Source organism: Saccostrea cucullata, unplaced genomic scaffold (genome assembly GCF_032062105.1).
Source record: "Saccostrea cucullata isolate Sc308-1 unplaced genomic scaffold, CSIRO_AGI_Scuc_v1 ctg342, whole genome shotgun sequence".
Classification (NCBI taxonomy): Eukaryota; Metazoa; Mollusca; class Bivalvia; order Ostreida; family Ostreidae; genus Saccostrea; species Saccostrea cuccullata.
Window position 1 is genome coordinate 369,034 of NW_026936636.1, and position 15,344 is coordinate 384,377.

Sequence of the window (15,344 nt, forward strand, 5' to 3'; positions counted from 1 at the left end):
ATGTGCAAATAAGACAAATTGGTTGTTAAATAGTTATTAAGTTTCCAGTCTTCTTTATGTTTATCATTCCTATACCTATGATTTCAGTATTTAACAAATCGCTGCATTTCATATTGACAGCATTCCTGTTTTATCTGGACTTCTTTACCTGCGATTCACTTCCGGTTGGAACACATTTCCGGTGTTTCGGATTGCTGTTTACCCATCAAGTTAGTAAACAATTTGACATCTTTCTATCAATTAGGTATATTTGCCATCACTCCTCGCAAGAGATTGGGTATTTTAGCTATTAGCCCGCAAGATAATACAGATTGATAATTAAGTTTTTCTATCCACTATACATTTGTATTAGGAAAGGGGGTATTAGCACTGTTTTGTTTTCTTTCCATTTTGAATGGTCTGCTTGGATAGACAAATTATTTTGTACAAATTGGTCAACATTCCATCCATTATAGGGTTAATGCACCTTTGGCCCTGACAATCCCACATCATACGTATATCTCTTATGATAGTGTCTTAATTGTGAAAAACCTGTTTCAAAACTAGAAAAAGAATTTAATCCTTGTAATAAATTTTAGTATTTTAATGTTACATTTGTTAATTGTATAATTAATCTATTTCACTGATGATATTGTTACAATATCAATGTTGACTTTCACGTTTATTGATATTTACACAGCGGATTTCCTACAAATTGCCAATAAACCCCAGTGGCGATGTTTCACTCACATGCAGATATTTTTTATCTTGGTAATTTGGCAATTAGTGAGATTAGCAGATCGAAATAGGCCGAATGTCAAGTGATATAAATATTTGTCATAGCATGTCTAGCTTTAAGGTAAATAAAACGACTCTATGCACATGTAACAAAAATCGATTTGCGTAGACTTTTGGCGCAAATTCACCTTAAATAAATGACTTGAAAAAAGATGCCAGTAAGCGTTTACTATCAAGGGTCAATTTACCATGATAATGCCACTTACATCGCAGATAGAATTCCCATGTGCTCTGGAAAATAAAGAAATCTGTTTTATTTCACTTGGTAATAAAACTGTATATTAATTCGCGTCATTCCTGTAACAAGGGTGGGAAGCGGACTTCGTCATTTTCCCAAAACTGCGATAGAAGTCAAAAGATCCTGTGAAACTTCAGTAGGTTTCAAAGTGATTTTTTTCTTTCGGAAGATTGAAGTTTTGTTTAATCTCGTCAGTCTTCTAATCAAATCAACAGAATTACTTTCGCAGAAACGCATCTAATGAATTGAATTTCGTAATCTCGCCACACTTTAACCATCGACTCATCGAGGATTCACAGGCATCTCCAACTTCATTTTGTAATCATCAATTTAATATGTATAGTGCAATATATATGATTAGATTATTCCGTGCAATTTATGATTAAATATCGATTGACTTTTATAGATTTTAATATACACGTCGTTTAAAACATAACCACGTTTGGACTGAACATATCACATTAATGTATTTGATTTCTGAGGCACTGTAACAAAGAACATCGTAATCTTATAGTCGAACATTCGATCAAATATTACATGACAGCGTTGCAGGCCATTTTCTTCTTCAGCAAAACGGAAATGAATAGATAGCAGTTATAGGTTTAAATAATTAACTCGATCATTTCAGCTACCGTCTACATTGTCTGCCGTTACAAAAATCAAAGTTTGAATGCAATGCATCACAAAAAAAACTTGAGAGAAAGCGAGAAAAAGTAAATTAGAGCCTATTTTAGGAGGAAGAAACCTAGTTAATCATGGAAATAAATGTCCCACGCTTAGGATTAATATAAATTAAGCCTCGTCGATACTGCCTTTAACCTTGACCTTTAGATCATCTGTATTTTACCAGAATAGATCAATATCATAGACAATTAGTACCAATACGGAAATATAGAAAATGCGCGAATTATCCAATCCACTACATATACAGTAATGAGATATCTGCAAGTCTAATGTATTGGTGCATTGCATGCGCCAGAGAAGATGTAACAGTTTGATATTATTGTCTGTATATTGTAATTGATGTATTGTTCCCGCAAAATCGTTATCTTGTTAACCTGTCGTGCACAAAATTTAAAATTAAAAAAAAAAAATTAACAAAATTAGCTTGTTAACAGTCTTGAGCAATTTCATTTGACAGTTTTGTTTTCTAGTAAATTCAGACAAAAAAAGACATTAAACCTTAGACATGTGCACATCATAGCTATACTTACAGGTTACTTATTGGTTAACTGCAAAGGCGCTCGAACAGGATTAGTTGCCCTTGTGGGTTTGGTTTTCTGTGCTAAAGAACCCCCTTTTCCCATCTCTGTAATCTTGATAGTTCAAGGACATTTCCAAGAAACGTGAACATCTTCGTTTATCCCAGGAATCTTATTTTAGCCAATGTGTGAAACAGAAAATATAACATTAAGCCAGTGTAGTATTTCATTTAATTAAAGAAAAATCTCAGCAACAGATTTCCCCTTGAAATATTTTTTATTATGTTTCATTTCCACAAATTGAAGTGTGTAAATTGGTGTTAGTAAAAATTCTGTCATCTCTTTTCTCCGCTTCAGAGATTATTTGACATTTTAATGGAGAATCATTCTTGCATAAAGTTAATTTATTGTAATAACATTTTCAAGAGGTGTTAATTATCAATAATATTTTCATAGAAGGGTGTGCTCATTTTGGAATGATAAAAGAAAAACAATTTCATTATTTTATTTATGAAATAAACAAGACAAACGTTCACTTGAAGGCGTTACAAATATATTTATCAACAACAGATTACATTATGAAAATGTACATATTATGTAAAATATCATTATTTTCACGAACACGACACATTTGAAGCCGGTGAACGTCCATGATATAACAATTAAAGGAGAGTTGCGTGGTTTCCATTTACCACATCAGCACTGAAAAAAAACATGATTGTAGCAAAGGAACAACATAAATGAGAAATAAAAAATATGGACAAATTTAATTTTACTTTGACCCATTCTTGTCAAATTCTAAAGATTTTGTTCAGATTGGGCATTATATACGTATAATATGTTGCTTTATTACAGAAAGAATGTTATTCAAGTATGTGGAATGTTCTAATGAAAGTTACTCATATATATGTATTGTTAAAAATACTCTGTTGTAACTTAAAAGAAATCTTAATTCAAATAATTTGGTTAAAAACCAAAGTGTGTCACAGTAACCAAGGTATCTACAGAACCATAAAAATAGAAAGATGGACACTACAATGATTTAAAGACAAAATATAACACCAAAAGAAAAGAAAATTTAACAGTTTCACAAAAAACAACTGTATGGGGTGTACTTTAGGTGAATTTTAAATTAATTTTCAAAAAATGAGGAGTTCAGTGAAATAACAAAGGACAAAAATGAAGTTAATCGAAAAATCTTTTATACTGAAATGGCACAAAATTATCTCTCATCTGTCACATTCAATTTACGTTGATTGTATGATGCCGCGAAATTTGTGACTCCGCGAATTTCCATTCACTTGACCTTTCACATTAGCTTTGGAATAATCGTTTTCACATATGATATTGCCATTCACCACCCCAAATCGATCACCAGGGGCAAGAGGCATATTGCACGTGTAGCAGTTGAAACATTTGAGGTGATAAACGTTCCCTTGTGTTCTCATGACCATTTCATTGGCGGGAATACTTTGTCCACACACTGCGCATGAGCCACCGGAACAAAATAATCTGAAATATAAAAGTTTCTTATTAAAACCAATGCATCAAACGTTAAAGCTTTTTAATGTTGGTAATGGCATATAAGAGGGTGTAACAATAAACGAAAAATAATTATCCAGGAAACAAAATATGAAGGGGCATTTTTAAGTGCAATTTAACGCACTTTGCGTCTCTTAATTAGAAAATACCTCTTTGCATTATTTAGATGCAGGACAAACAACATCGATTGTTAAAACAGCTGTTTCTCCATTGTTACACATCAAATCTTTCTCCAAGTTTGCACAATACAAATGAACCATACGGTTTAACAGTAAATTAATCGCACAAGTGAAAAAGAGAAGAAATTCTCTCTCTCTCTCTCTCTCTCTCTCTCTCTCTCTCAATTCTGAATTTAATAAATGTTTTCATTCATATTTTAATGAAGTGGCATGATAGGTATTTTTACTCTATTTCTCATGACTTACAACCCTGGGATAAGGGTCTAATATTAAATTAAATTAAATATATTCAATAACTGGCATTGATTTTGAATTTAATAAATGTAATATCGAATTATTCATCAAAACTGAAGTAATTGAATATAGTATTTAAAGACCTCATATAGCATTTCGCTAGTCAATCATTTCAGATAAGAAGATACCGATTTCCACGTTGTGCAAAATTGATATTTTAATTAAAAATCCGGATGCCATATGACTCGAGAATAAAACTGTGTTGAGACGCTACATTGGAACAAAACAAAATAGATTGCCTATGTCATGTCATCGCAATATTTCGTTAATGAAGTTATTCTCTAATAAATAGCGTATTTAGCTTTGACCTTTGAACAATATCGGTGACAAATTATCAACATGATGAGGTCTATATCAAATCAATTAATCTGGATCCATTTAGAATATTCTTATCAAATATTCATCTAACATTGATAAAAGAAAATTGACATTGATCTCCCGGATAGTTATGAGTCGCATACTCGGTTCTGGACTTTGTTTCCCGACCTTGCGCTGCGTGTTCCTTTTCCGGTAACAAAATTTGACAGCAGGAACAACGTTACGTCTCATTAAAAACTTGCATCTGTTTTGTGTTTTAATTATCAGATGTTTGCTGAAATGTAAACAGCAATATTAAGATACTTTATTGTCATATTTCTGGCCTCTATTCCACATTCATCATTTTTGTGGAGAAATATTTCGAGTTCGCGTCTCGAACACTCCCTTCTAAAAAAGTTCAAAAACCAGTCAAACTCATATATTTTCAGATGCTTGCTGTAAAACTATAGAAAACTTAAAGGTCAACATTACACAGGTAAATCTTTTTTTTTTTGTCTGAATCTAGAAATCATTGCACTTATCTTTGAAAAAGTGATTGGAATTAAGTTTCATATGTACCATTGTATCGAGCTGGACTCTTAAATTATGAGCGCGGATTTTGATTTTCGTTGCAGTATAGGTAAACCTCTCAGCATCCTAAGTTTATGGGGGAAATGATTTTTTAAACGTTATTCATAAATAATTTTAGTTATAACTCCTATTTTTATTCCTGTTTATAAGGTAGCACGATCACCCTGGAGTTAAATTAATTTAAGAGTTATTTCTTGGTTTTAAAATTTATGTTATTATTTCTGGAGCCTCTAATAGTCTCCACCTTCAATCCTACTTCATTAACCCTAACCACCGGCAATTCCGAGCAGATGTGCCTCCTTAATAAGCTGATTCGGTTATCTCCCAGTCTCACTATGATTCGATATTTTATTTTCTGTTTGCCAAAATGATTAAATCTTTTCATTTCATACTCGTCCGACACTTCACGTTATCCTTAGAACATTGGTTGGTATTTACTTTAATATCAAATTAACTTCAACTCATTACCTCTCTATTTTTGAAAAACGTCTCCCAATTAAGAACCAATTAACAATACCTCGCTACAAATTGGTTGAGGTTGGGGAATACAAATTAGTCTGGATTAAAACTGTATGTCTAAACTTAATCATTTCTTAATGAAAAATACACAGAAAAAACGTACAATAAAAGGCTGGCAAATAAGCATGGCAGAGGTGAACGAAAGACTTCAATGGTGTAAAAGAGGTAACCGTTTTTATCAAATTATGCTTTAATAAACCCCAAAGTGCCTCCATTATGTCTTGAATACACAAGATTTTCAGACAAGGGGCTTGTTTCGTTTACTTTTCACAAATTTGATGCGAGATTGGTTTACCCATGTGTTTTTCATACATAGTCGGTCGTTAGAGTTTCTAATGAACGTTCAATTAGGGAGATATATGTTTTATTAACGAAAGATCCCTCGCAGCGCACCGAATTTCGGCTACAAACCAAAGTAATAGAAATATCCAATTAATTTATAATGAGAGAGAAGGAAATTGAAAAACGGGGGAGATGGCTACAGCTCATGTAGAAATAACATGAATAGCATTGCAAAAAAAAGAGTTCGATAGTTTTTAACACTCCGAATTAATTTGGGGCAGTAATGGAGTTAATTAGATAGGGATAGTGGCATGCGATGGGTAGAGAGGTGTACAACGTCTATGGTTATAACTACGCACCATTGTGAGAATTTATATCAGTCTTTTTTGGACTACAAATGCTTCTCTTTCAGCACCTCAAACCTATGCTGTATTACTATGTGAGTTTTTTGAAACTTCCTTACATCTCATATACATTTACATGATAGTCATTTTTACACAATATCATGCTTACCTCATATAGTCATTTTTACACAATATCATGCCAGCTCTCGTAAAACAGGAACCCAGCTGCTCCAAATTCGTTTGACAGCAGGAACATTTTAAACACCCTGTGTGCCAGAAACGTTCCATCGCATGAAGAAGAAAGCGGTCACTTATCCTAGATCCGCACCCCGCGCAAGCCTTGATGGGGGCACTGTATCCGTCTGTTGGGGCGTTGGAAGCTGGTCCGATTCCCTGTGACATGCCTCCTGTTCCGTTTACTAGGGTTATCGAACTGTCGTCTGTTCCTTAAAAAAATTGAAGAAATATTTTGATCAATGATTTTTACATGATACAGATGTGAATTTTTATATAACAGGCTGTAACTGACATATGAAGCGATGAACAGGAAATGGGAATCAATCGGGGATATCCCAAGCGCTGATATATCTAGCAACGGTTGAAATGATGTAAAATGAGTGGTTTCTGTTCAAACAAAGAAAAAATTGAAATGACTTGAAGTTTATCTGAAATGGTTAACCTATATTAGACATGCTGGAAGATTGTGTCTGTATCCGTTATATTGTATCTAGTCTGTTTAATCATAAGCAGCCATAAGACTAATTAGACGTTATGTGCCTGACCCGGGGTCAACTTTTGTGTGACAGTTATCATAATAAAGTGAATTGTCAGTAATCAATGATCAATCACATTGACGGAGCGAGACCTATAAAACACCGCCACCAGTCCCAAATACACAGATAGGAAAAATGGCAGGGGCGGATCTTATGGTTTTATTTGAATCCAGGTTGAATACAGACAAAATCCTTTTTCAAACAAAGTGACGAGCAGGAGAAAGCCCATGTTGACTTTGGTACACTTGGAGGATCCTCTAGTTTCTAGAGATCTAGGAATGTTCTGCACAAAGTGCACACGGAGAAGAGTTTTCGAGAGAGTACAAGAAGTATCGATATTATCTCTTTGCTCTTGATCGAGTTTCCAATGTTAATGTCAAGAAATTTGGTGTACTTACAAGGGGGGCATCTTAATCAACACAATGCGTGCGACAGTTATAGTGCATGCATTTCTTCTCGTGCATACATTTAGCATTGAGTAACTTGAAGAAGTAAGACAAAGTGGAGCAAGAGAACGAATTAAGTATTGCTAATGAACCTACACAGCCTCTGCATCACGCAATATAATCAACCACTTAAAAACATATCAAACATCAGAGACTATGACAGCTGTTCCTGATCATATAGCTGAAAGAGAAAAAAAAGTTTCAGAAGTAGCAATCAGGCTATATATTATAAGGTTGCGTCTTAATGAACAAGAAAAAGTAGATCGTCTGTAAATGATAAAAGTTATAGGTTTGACCCGCATCTCCACAAACACACGTCTATAAATTGGAGGTAATTTTCCAGTTAGTGTATTTACTATCCTACATTCCATCTCATCAAGCGTTTTCAATGTTTAGTTAAGCTTTTGATAAAGAATCGTTTTCTGTGGACTATGATTATACTGCGCTATTCATTACCACGGACAACTTGGTTAGTTAGAAGCATCTCAGTAATGAACCTGGAATAATAGACCTCAGTCAAAGTAACGTAATACCACCAAATCAGTAACAATCAGGGAAAACGGTATAAGATATAAAATTTGGAGGGAAAATGAAAAATTTACAAGCCTTCCACAGCGATACAGATTACAAGGTGTGTAATGGGTAAACACCACGAAGCGAGGTGTTCGTCTTATAAACGTGGAGCTTCAATGTTTATTCAGAATGACAGTTTATTACCGTGAATGATGTCTTTAAACATTCCAGAAAGAATACAAGATTAGCATTATAAAACATGTGTACAGATTCATTTTTGTAGTTTTACTGCTTTTTTATTTCTATTGCTCATATCTATTAAAATGATTTTGGAAAACCATAACTTCCATTATCATATTTTGCAAGTAAATCAAAACAGAGAATTGTCTTTAAACATTGTGTTTAATAATCGTTTTTATGTTATGAAAGAAATGTATACAAATGCACAGCATTCAAAATAATATGCATTCTTGGTCTGGCAGCCAAATTAAAAAAATTATAAGCAGATTCAAAAAAAGAGACAAGGATTATACATACCATTCGTCATTGTCCTACAGTTAGATTGTCACATAGAATCAAGTTTTTTTTTCTCCCAAGCAGACGATTTATACAAGGAAATTAAACACAATAAACGACAGCGTGTTTATTGATCGAACTGTGTGTTGACAACACAAGTTTTAAGCCACCACGTGGGATTAAAATAAATCACAAAAAGTTAAGTGCTCAAATTTTAATGAAAACCTGTGAAAATCACTAATGGCGAATCCAAGTTCTGGTAAGGAATTGTTAACTGACAGTCACACAATCCGAACACTATCTAAAATCATATCGGCTTTTCACGATTGTGGGGTCCGACTATTTTATAAAATATTGACTGAGAATAGACCACATCTGGAGAGCGAATGGATTATTAGTCATTAGTGTACAACCAATCAGGAGGCGCGTTACATTAAACGTTGAATGGAGCGGAAAGTAGTCCCGCCCTATGTAAACAAAGCTAATGGGAAGTTTTCGTTTAATATTGTTAAAAGCATTTATAAATCTTTAAACAGATTTTAATAGAGTTGTGTCGATCAAAAAAAGTTCTTTATTGCTCTGTGTCTTTTAATGGAGAATAACTTTAATTGGTTTGTGTACTGTGAAATTATATAACCCTTTCATCTATCTGAGAAATCAATTACCGAGAATACAAAGAATATTTTCTTAGCAAAGGAAACGTGTAATGTTAATTCACAAGTCAATATTTACATACAAACTGCAAAGTAATTAGCCTTGTCAACGAAATATTGATATTCCTAGGAATTCATTAGAGATGCCAAAAGAAAACTGAAAGATTCCTCGGGGTTTATCAGTCTCAAAGCGTCTTTTGTTCTGCGATTTTTTGGATTCGCACCTTACAATTCCGCGCCATTCTCGGGTGTCATATGAGGATTACAGAAAACTAAAATGTGCCAACAAGTTTTTATAAGTACTTAAAAGCCGATTCTAATGGACTTATACAATAGAAGAAGTCAAGTTCATTAGCTTTGGGAAATTAAATGGTGTAAACAGAGTAGATGCCGATAGCTTTAATTAATCAATGAATGCACATAGAATTTGAATCCGGGGTACGCATTCCTCTTTCACATTTCATTACGGACAATTAGCAGATGATATCATTAATCTGTTCCACAATCAACTGATAGAACGCCACTGACTCATTCGTTTTAATTAATTTTGTTTGCAGTCGGGGGAGATTAGGGGCAGCATAAAAGTACAAAACAGCAAATAATGCGAAAAATTAATTGTTAAAAATGATTCTTTTGTGCACGGCTAATTCTGTATTCTGTTAATTAGAGACTTGCCAATTGTTTTATTGACTACTGCTGCCAATTAGATTAAGAATATATTACATTTACACCAAATAGATCCATAGGATCCAAAAATCACATGGCAAACATATGGCAGGGAGGCAACCAAATACTGTTTTACTCTAAATTGTCTGTATTAAATACATTCTTAAGAGTAATTTAAAATCAGTTTGCAATTGCCTGTGAGGTCTTCATGACTAGTAAATGTCATGTATTCATTCAATAAAAATGGTAAATTAGCGAGAAAAAAATTCATATGTATATATAGGGAAAAAAATACGTGATTTTGCAAAAACATGCACCAAGAAAGACGAGGAAACGATAAATTTTAAAAAAAAAGATTCTGTCACATTGTTCAATTCAATAATTGTACACAAATGATAAATCATAACTAAATAAAAAGATTTGTTAAAATATCTAAAATCCCGGTAAAATTTTCTCACTTTTTAAGGACACGAAACATATATTTAATGTAGAACAAATGAATGGATATTTTTCCTATTTATAGCAGAGACTAGCTAACTATTTTCAGTTTTGACGTAAATTTTTTTCTTGGGAAAAAATTCTGCAAAAACATAAATGAAATCTTAGACAAGTAAGTGTAGAAACATTCACTTTTGCAGAAAATATATGAATGGGAAAAATAACAAATATTTTTTTTGCCATTTACGGGAAAAGTTTTACTCTCTGAATCAGTTGGTCACGGGACGGGGTAATCCGCCCGACCGCAAATCCCCAAATTATACCGCCACGCAAGAAAAGAAGGGGGAATCGACAAGTACATAAACCCTCAATAATTGGACGTTGTTATAATGGGGAATGACGGATTCGATGTAATTAATGTGAAACAACTCTATTGAAAAGATAATGCTCAAATTCCCCTGATGCAAGCGCCCCCACCGCTCTCTAATTGCCAATTATAAACTGTGTAGAGCGCACGGACAAGAGAAGAATTAGGCTGTATAACAAGGACCCGCCGTTAGAATTTTGGTTTGTTTATCCTCATCTGAAATTAATTGGTTCCCTACATAAATTTGGTGCTCGTTAACGAATTCCAATTTGATCTCTAGAATGATGTCTAAAAAGACGCCAATTATATCCTTAATTTAAACGCTGCATAATCAGAATTTGGGCGCAAATGAGGAGCAGTGTCTGCGGAAAAGAATACAACTACCTTGTTATCCCGACTACTGCCAGACTGCAATGGTTCCAGCAATATCCCCCTCACCGCCTAAAGACACATGTTTCTCTGCATCAGTCGGATTCTTTGTTAAAGCAAAATCAGTCTTTTTTTTTTTACATGGACACCAGTTGCTATATCTTGCAAGTCCCTTTTACGGCGAAACGTTACAAATAGTATAGCAGTGGTTGTAGAGAAAATGTAACATATATATATTGAGAAGCAATTATCACTTTTTCGAAAGGTAATTACCGGTAGTTATGATACGGAACCGATGATTGAAAATCGTGGAATACCGGAGGAAAATTAAATCAAAATTTCCTTTGTATGTCAAGACTTTTTTGCTATTTAGTGCCTTCTAAATAAACAAAAGTCTTCATCCTCGTCTCATTTCAACAACACATAATTCATTTAAGAAAAACACTTTTAATCAATAGTACTAATTTTGGAAAGGATTCTACTTGGCAAAAATTAAGACGAAGCAAAACAGATCAGTCACTTTGAAACAAGAAACTTTACTTATATTTCAGTTTTCGCACAAATATAAATTGTTGCAAGTACATGTATATTGTTAACCAGAAATATGATTTACTGCTAAATTGTTCGTCGGAATAAAATATTTTTTTGATCTGGTGATCTAAAAAAAATCTAATAATGAAAATGTGACATACAATGCAAAGTACATGTATACAATGAGAACTAAAACGTGTTCACGGTTTGTATACAGAAGGTTTCCTAGTATTCCTACTATTTGTATTATCCCTCCTATGCACAGTGATATTAACTTGTTGCGATTCCTTTAAAAGCGAACATTTAATTGGTTGCCGTGATCTTCGAGGCAATACTGTATGCAAAATCAAGAAGAGTTTCTGTCTCCGGGATATTTGTTCCTTAGTCATCTTTTTCGCTAAAGTCTTGTTCTTCAATATTCTTGATTCTCAAGAGAAATGTAAAAAATACAAATATTAAGAACCTCGATTAAGAGGAAAACTTAGAAGATTAACTTACTCTCACAAATGATTGTTTTTTATTTAGTGTCCCTTCCAGGATTTTTCACAAATTAAGACACCGCCGCTTGTCGGCAGAGTTATGCTTTAGACTTTTGTTCGACACTCAGTGCCATTGATCAGTGAAGGGTCTTTTCGTACGTACCAGTACCTACTGCGACATGGGACCTCGGTTTATACGGTCTTATCCGAAGGGTCGGTCTCCACGTCCCACATTGGGATTCAAACCCGCCATGTAACACCAATAGGTAGATAGACACACAGCAATAGTTAGGTAGACGGACAGCTAAGTACATACAACGTAGCTATAGTCAGGTAGACACACAAACAACAATAGTCAGGTAGACAGACAGCTAAGTACATACAATGTAGCTATAGTCAGGTAGACAGACAAACAACATTAATAGTCAGGTAGACAGACAGCTAAGTACATACAATGTAGCTATAGTCAGGTAGACAGACAAACAACATTAATAGTCAGACAAACAACATTAATAGTCAGGTAGACAGACAGTTAATTAAGTACATAGATATGGTCAGGTAGACACACATTCATAGTCAGATAGACAGACACACGACAATAATCAGGTAGACAGACACAATAGTCAGGAATAGTACTTAGCTGTCAGTTAGACGGACAGCTAAGTAAATAGCAATAGTCAGGCAGACAGACACACAGCAATAGTCATGTAGACGGACAGACAATCACACAGCAATGGTCATGTAGACGGACAGCTATATACATAGCTATATAGTCAGGTAGACAGATCTAGACAATGATACAGCAATAGTCAGGTAGTCGTGCATGTAAGTAAATAGCTATAGTCAGATAGACGGACAGACAGACACACAGCAGTAGTCATGTAGACGGACAGACAATCACACAACAATGGTCAGGAGACAGAGAGAAAGACACACAACTATAATTAGGAACCAGACAAAAACAGCATTAATCTTCATTTTTTAAATTCTTTAATGTCTGATACATTTTTTATAGAGTAAAGTCTGGAAAACAATTATTTTATTGGTACAAATGAATAATAATCACACACTGCTGTGTGCAAAAATGGTCAGGAATATCTTTTTTTTATTACTTAAGTAGAAAATGCCATCTTAAACGATAGCACTTTTATAATTATGATGATAATGTATATGATTGGCTAGATATATTTCATAATGTAGTGAATTAATTAAATCTTATACAAACAATATTTTATTGAACTTTTTAAAGTTAAAACAACTGAGAAAAAAACGCCTCAAAGACAATACAAAGTCATTATTAAAACTGTTCAAATATCTTTGAACTTCACTTTGAGAAATTTTATTTAAAGGGCTAATATCGGCTAAGGTTTATTCTTTGTCTTTTTGTCAATTTTGTGTAAGACAGGCACATCTCCGTTATGTGCCTAAATAATGGTTTTCGATAATGATTGAATGCTTAATCCATCAACAGTCAATATGCTCCTTGGATCAAAGGTTTCTTTGAAGAATTAATATGGATAATAATTTCCATTTTTGACAAATTTGAAAAACAGTTAGGGAACCCGTGTAGTCAATATTGAACATTAAATGTATAATCATTTGTTGTGTACAGTTAATTGTACCTATTTTTGACTAAATAAACTATACAAGACAAAAAAAAGTTTTATGATAAACTTGTATACTTCTGAAATATATATTAAGCTAGAAATCATATTTATTTGATATATTTTGAAAGTTTAGTCCCTTATTATTAATTGAACTTCATTTGAAAAATTCTTCAAGTCTTTGATTGTATAAAAATTATAACTAAATTCATTGTTCTATTATAATTTTGAGAAGCAGAAACTTGTGTACTTCTGAAATATATATTAGCTAGAAATCATATTTATTTGATATATTTTGAAAGTTTAGTCCCTTATTATTAATTGAACTTCATTTGAAAAATTCTTCAAGTCTTTGACTGTATAAAAATTATAACTAAATTCATTGTTCTATTATAATTTTGAGAAGCAGAAAAGAAGATATTTTCATACGCCACCATTCCGCCAAAAATATAGTCCCTGCTAGTTTTCAAACGCAGTTTACCATTTCTATTTAAAGTTGTACAATTATGATGAGGAAAGAAAAAATATGGTCTTTAAAATCCCTTACACCTTAATATATGACATATAAGCAAATTTACTTTGAATATTTCATCTAGTCAGAAACCAGAGATCCTACGTTAACTTAACTAGAAAGGTTTATGAAGAACTTTGGATATTTTAAACGAAATATGAAGATAACGAACAGCAATCATGCTCAAAAATCCATTAAAACAATACAAATCGGAAGCAGAGAAAAACAGGCCTTTAAATGGATCAGAGGTAGGATAAGGTGCCGTGGAGTAGAAAGCATGCCCTGCCGACCGGTCACACCCGCCGTGTGATTCTTGTCAAAAACAGAAATTCCGTGGACAGTTCAATGCGGAAACAATGGCCCAACAATTTTTATGAAAAAGTCAGTCAAAATTCGACTTTATGCTATATTTATTTGATTACAAGGTCATCATATCGATTTGAGAAATGTTGACATTAAAGGAGGTAGTTTATATCCTTGTTCTATCAACTTGTTTGTTAGTAGCCTGCCTCTTTTAAGAAATTGGGATAGATCATGTTCTTGCGCATGGAATCCACTGCGAGGAATAAACTACATATGTATACGTTAATAGTATATAGCTACTTAAGTAAGGAAAGCGGACTATGGAATTAAAAACACTTTGTTAAGTTTTAATGTAATGTCATCATTGACGTCTTCTAAGAAAATATCCAAAGAGAAACATACATGTCAAACTCTTTGGTATCTTTTATCTCAAGTTCAAAGAAATATATATCAAATAAGTAATGAATGAAAATAAGCATTTTTAAAGATAAGATGTCGATATACCTGAATGTTGATATGAAGGCCACGGCAAGAAACTTAATGGGAAATAATTGCTTCATGAGATCGATTATACATGTAATTTTCTTAAGCAAAACAGACATTTTTCATTTTCAATTCAACGAAAATCTTTGAAATTAAAAAAAAATCCTTTATGATTATTAGTGTCCTTACGCTTGAAATATACTCACCGTACTGGGGACTTTGCATTTCCATGTTAACCATACAAGAAAGAAACTTTTCTGTGCGTTATCCCTACCGTTACATGACTATGGACACTCGGCTTCCAAAGAGTCGGCAAGAAAAACAAGTAATTGCCGTCTGACAAACCAAATTATGTCTATCTGCGAGTTATTCCCATTGAATTTCTGATATGAAATGTTGTCAAACTAATTTCCCCTAACCGTCAGAC

At 33.4% G+C, this 15,344-nt stretch overlaps 1 protein-coding gene across 3 annotated transcripts; it reads right to left on the minus strand.

The window, feature by feature from the left end:
• Nucleotides 1–2,706: 2,706 nt before the first annotated feature.
• LOC134246005 (LIM domain transcription factor LMO4.1-like) lies at nt 2,707–15,163 on the minus strand. Of its 3 annotated transcripts, none has more exons than XM_062728253.1 (3): nt 15,124–15,163; nt 6,435–6,711; nt 2,707–3,729 (listed from the first exon to the last, which is right to left on the minus strand). In XM_062728253.1, exons 1-3 carry the CDS (start codon nt 15,155–15,157, stop codon nt 3,465–3,467), a joined length of 576 nt encoding a protein of 191 aa, XP_062584237.1. In that variant the 5' UTR covers nt 15,158–15,163; the 3' UTR covers nt 2,707–3,464. The 3 variants fall into 3 exon arrangements, with proteins under 3 accessions (XP_062584237.1, XP_062584238.1, XP_062584239.1); XM_062728254.1 differs by lacking the exon at nt 15,124–15,163 and adding an exon at nt 8,535–8,895; XM_062728255.1 differs by lacking the exon at nt 15,124–15,163 and adding an exon at nt 7,581–7,707.
• Nucleotides 15,164–15,344: the final 181 nt, after the last annotated feature.

What these genes read in the sequence shown, in the direction of transcription:
- LOC134246005 (XM_062728253.1), bottom strand. Translation starts at nt 15,157, where the DNA reads ATGGTTAACATGGAAATGCAAAGTCCCCAGTACG. An exon ending in AATGCAAAGTCCCCAGTACG is followed by an intron (nt 6,712 to 15,123) that starts GTGAGTATATTT and finishes AATTTTTTTAAG; the next exon opens with GAACAGACGACAGTTCGATA. An exon ending in TGTAAAAATGACTATATGAG is followed by an intron (nt 3,730 to 6,434) that starts GTAAGCATGATA and finishes TTTATATTTCAG; the next exon opens with ATTATTTTGTTCCGGTGGCT.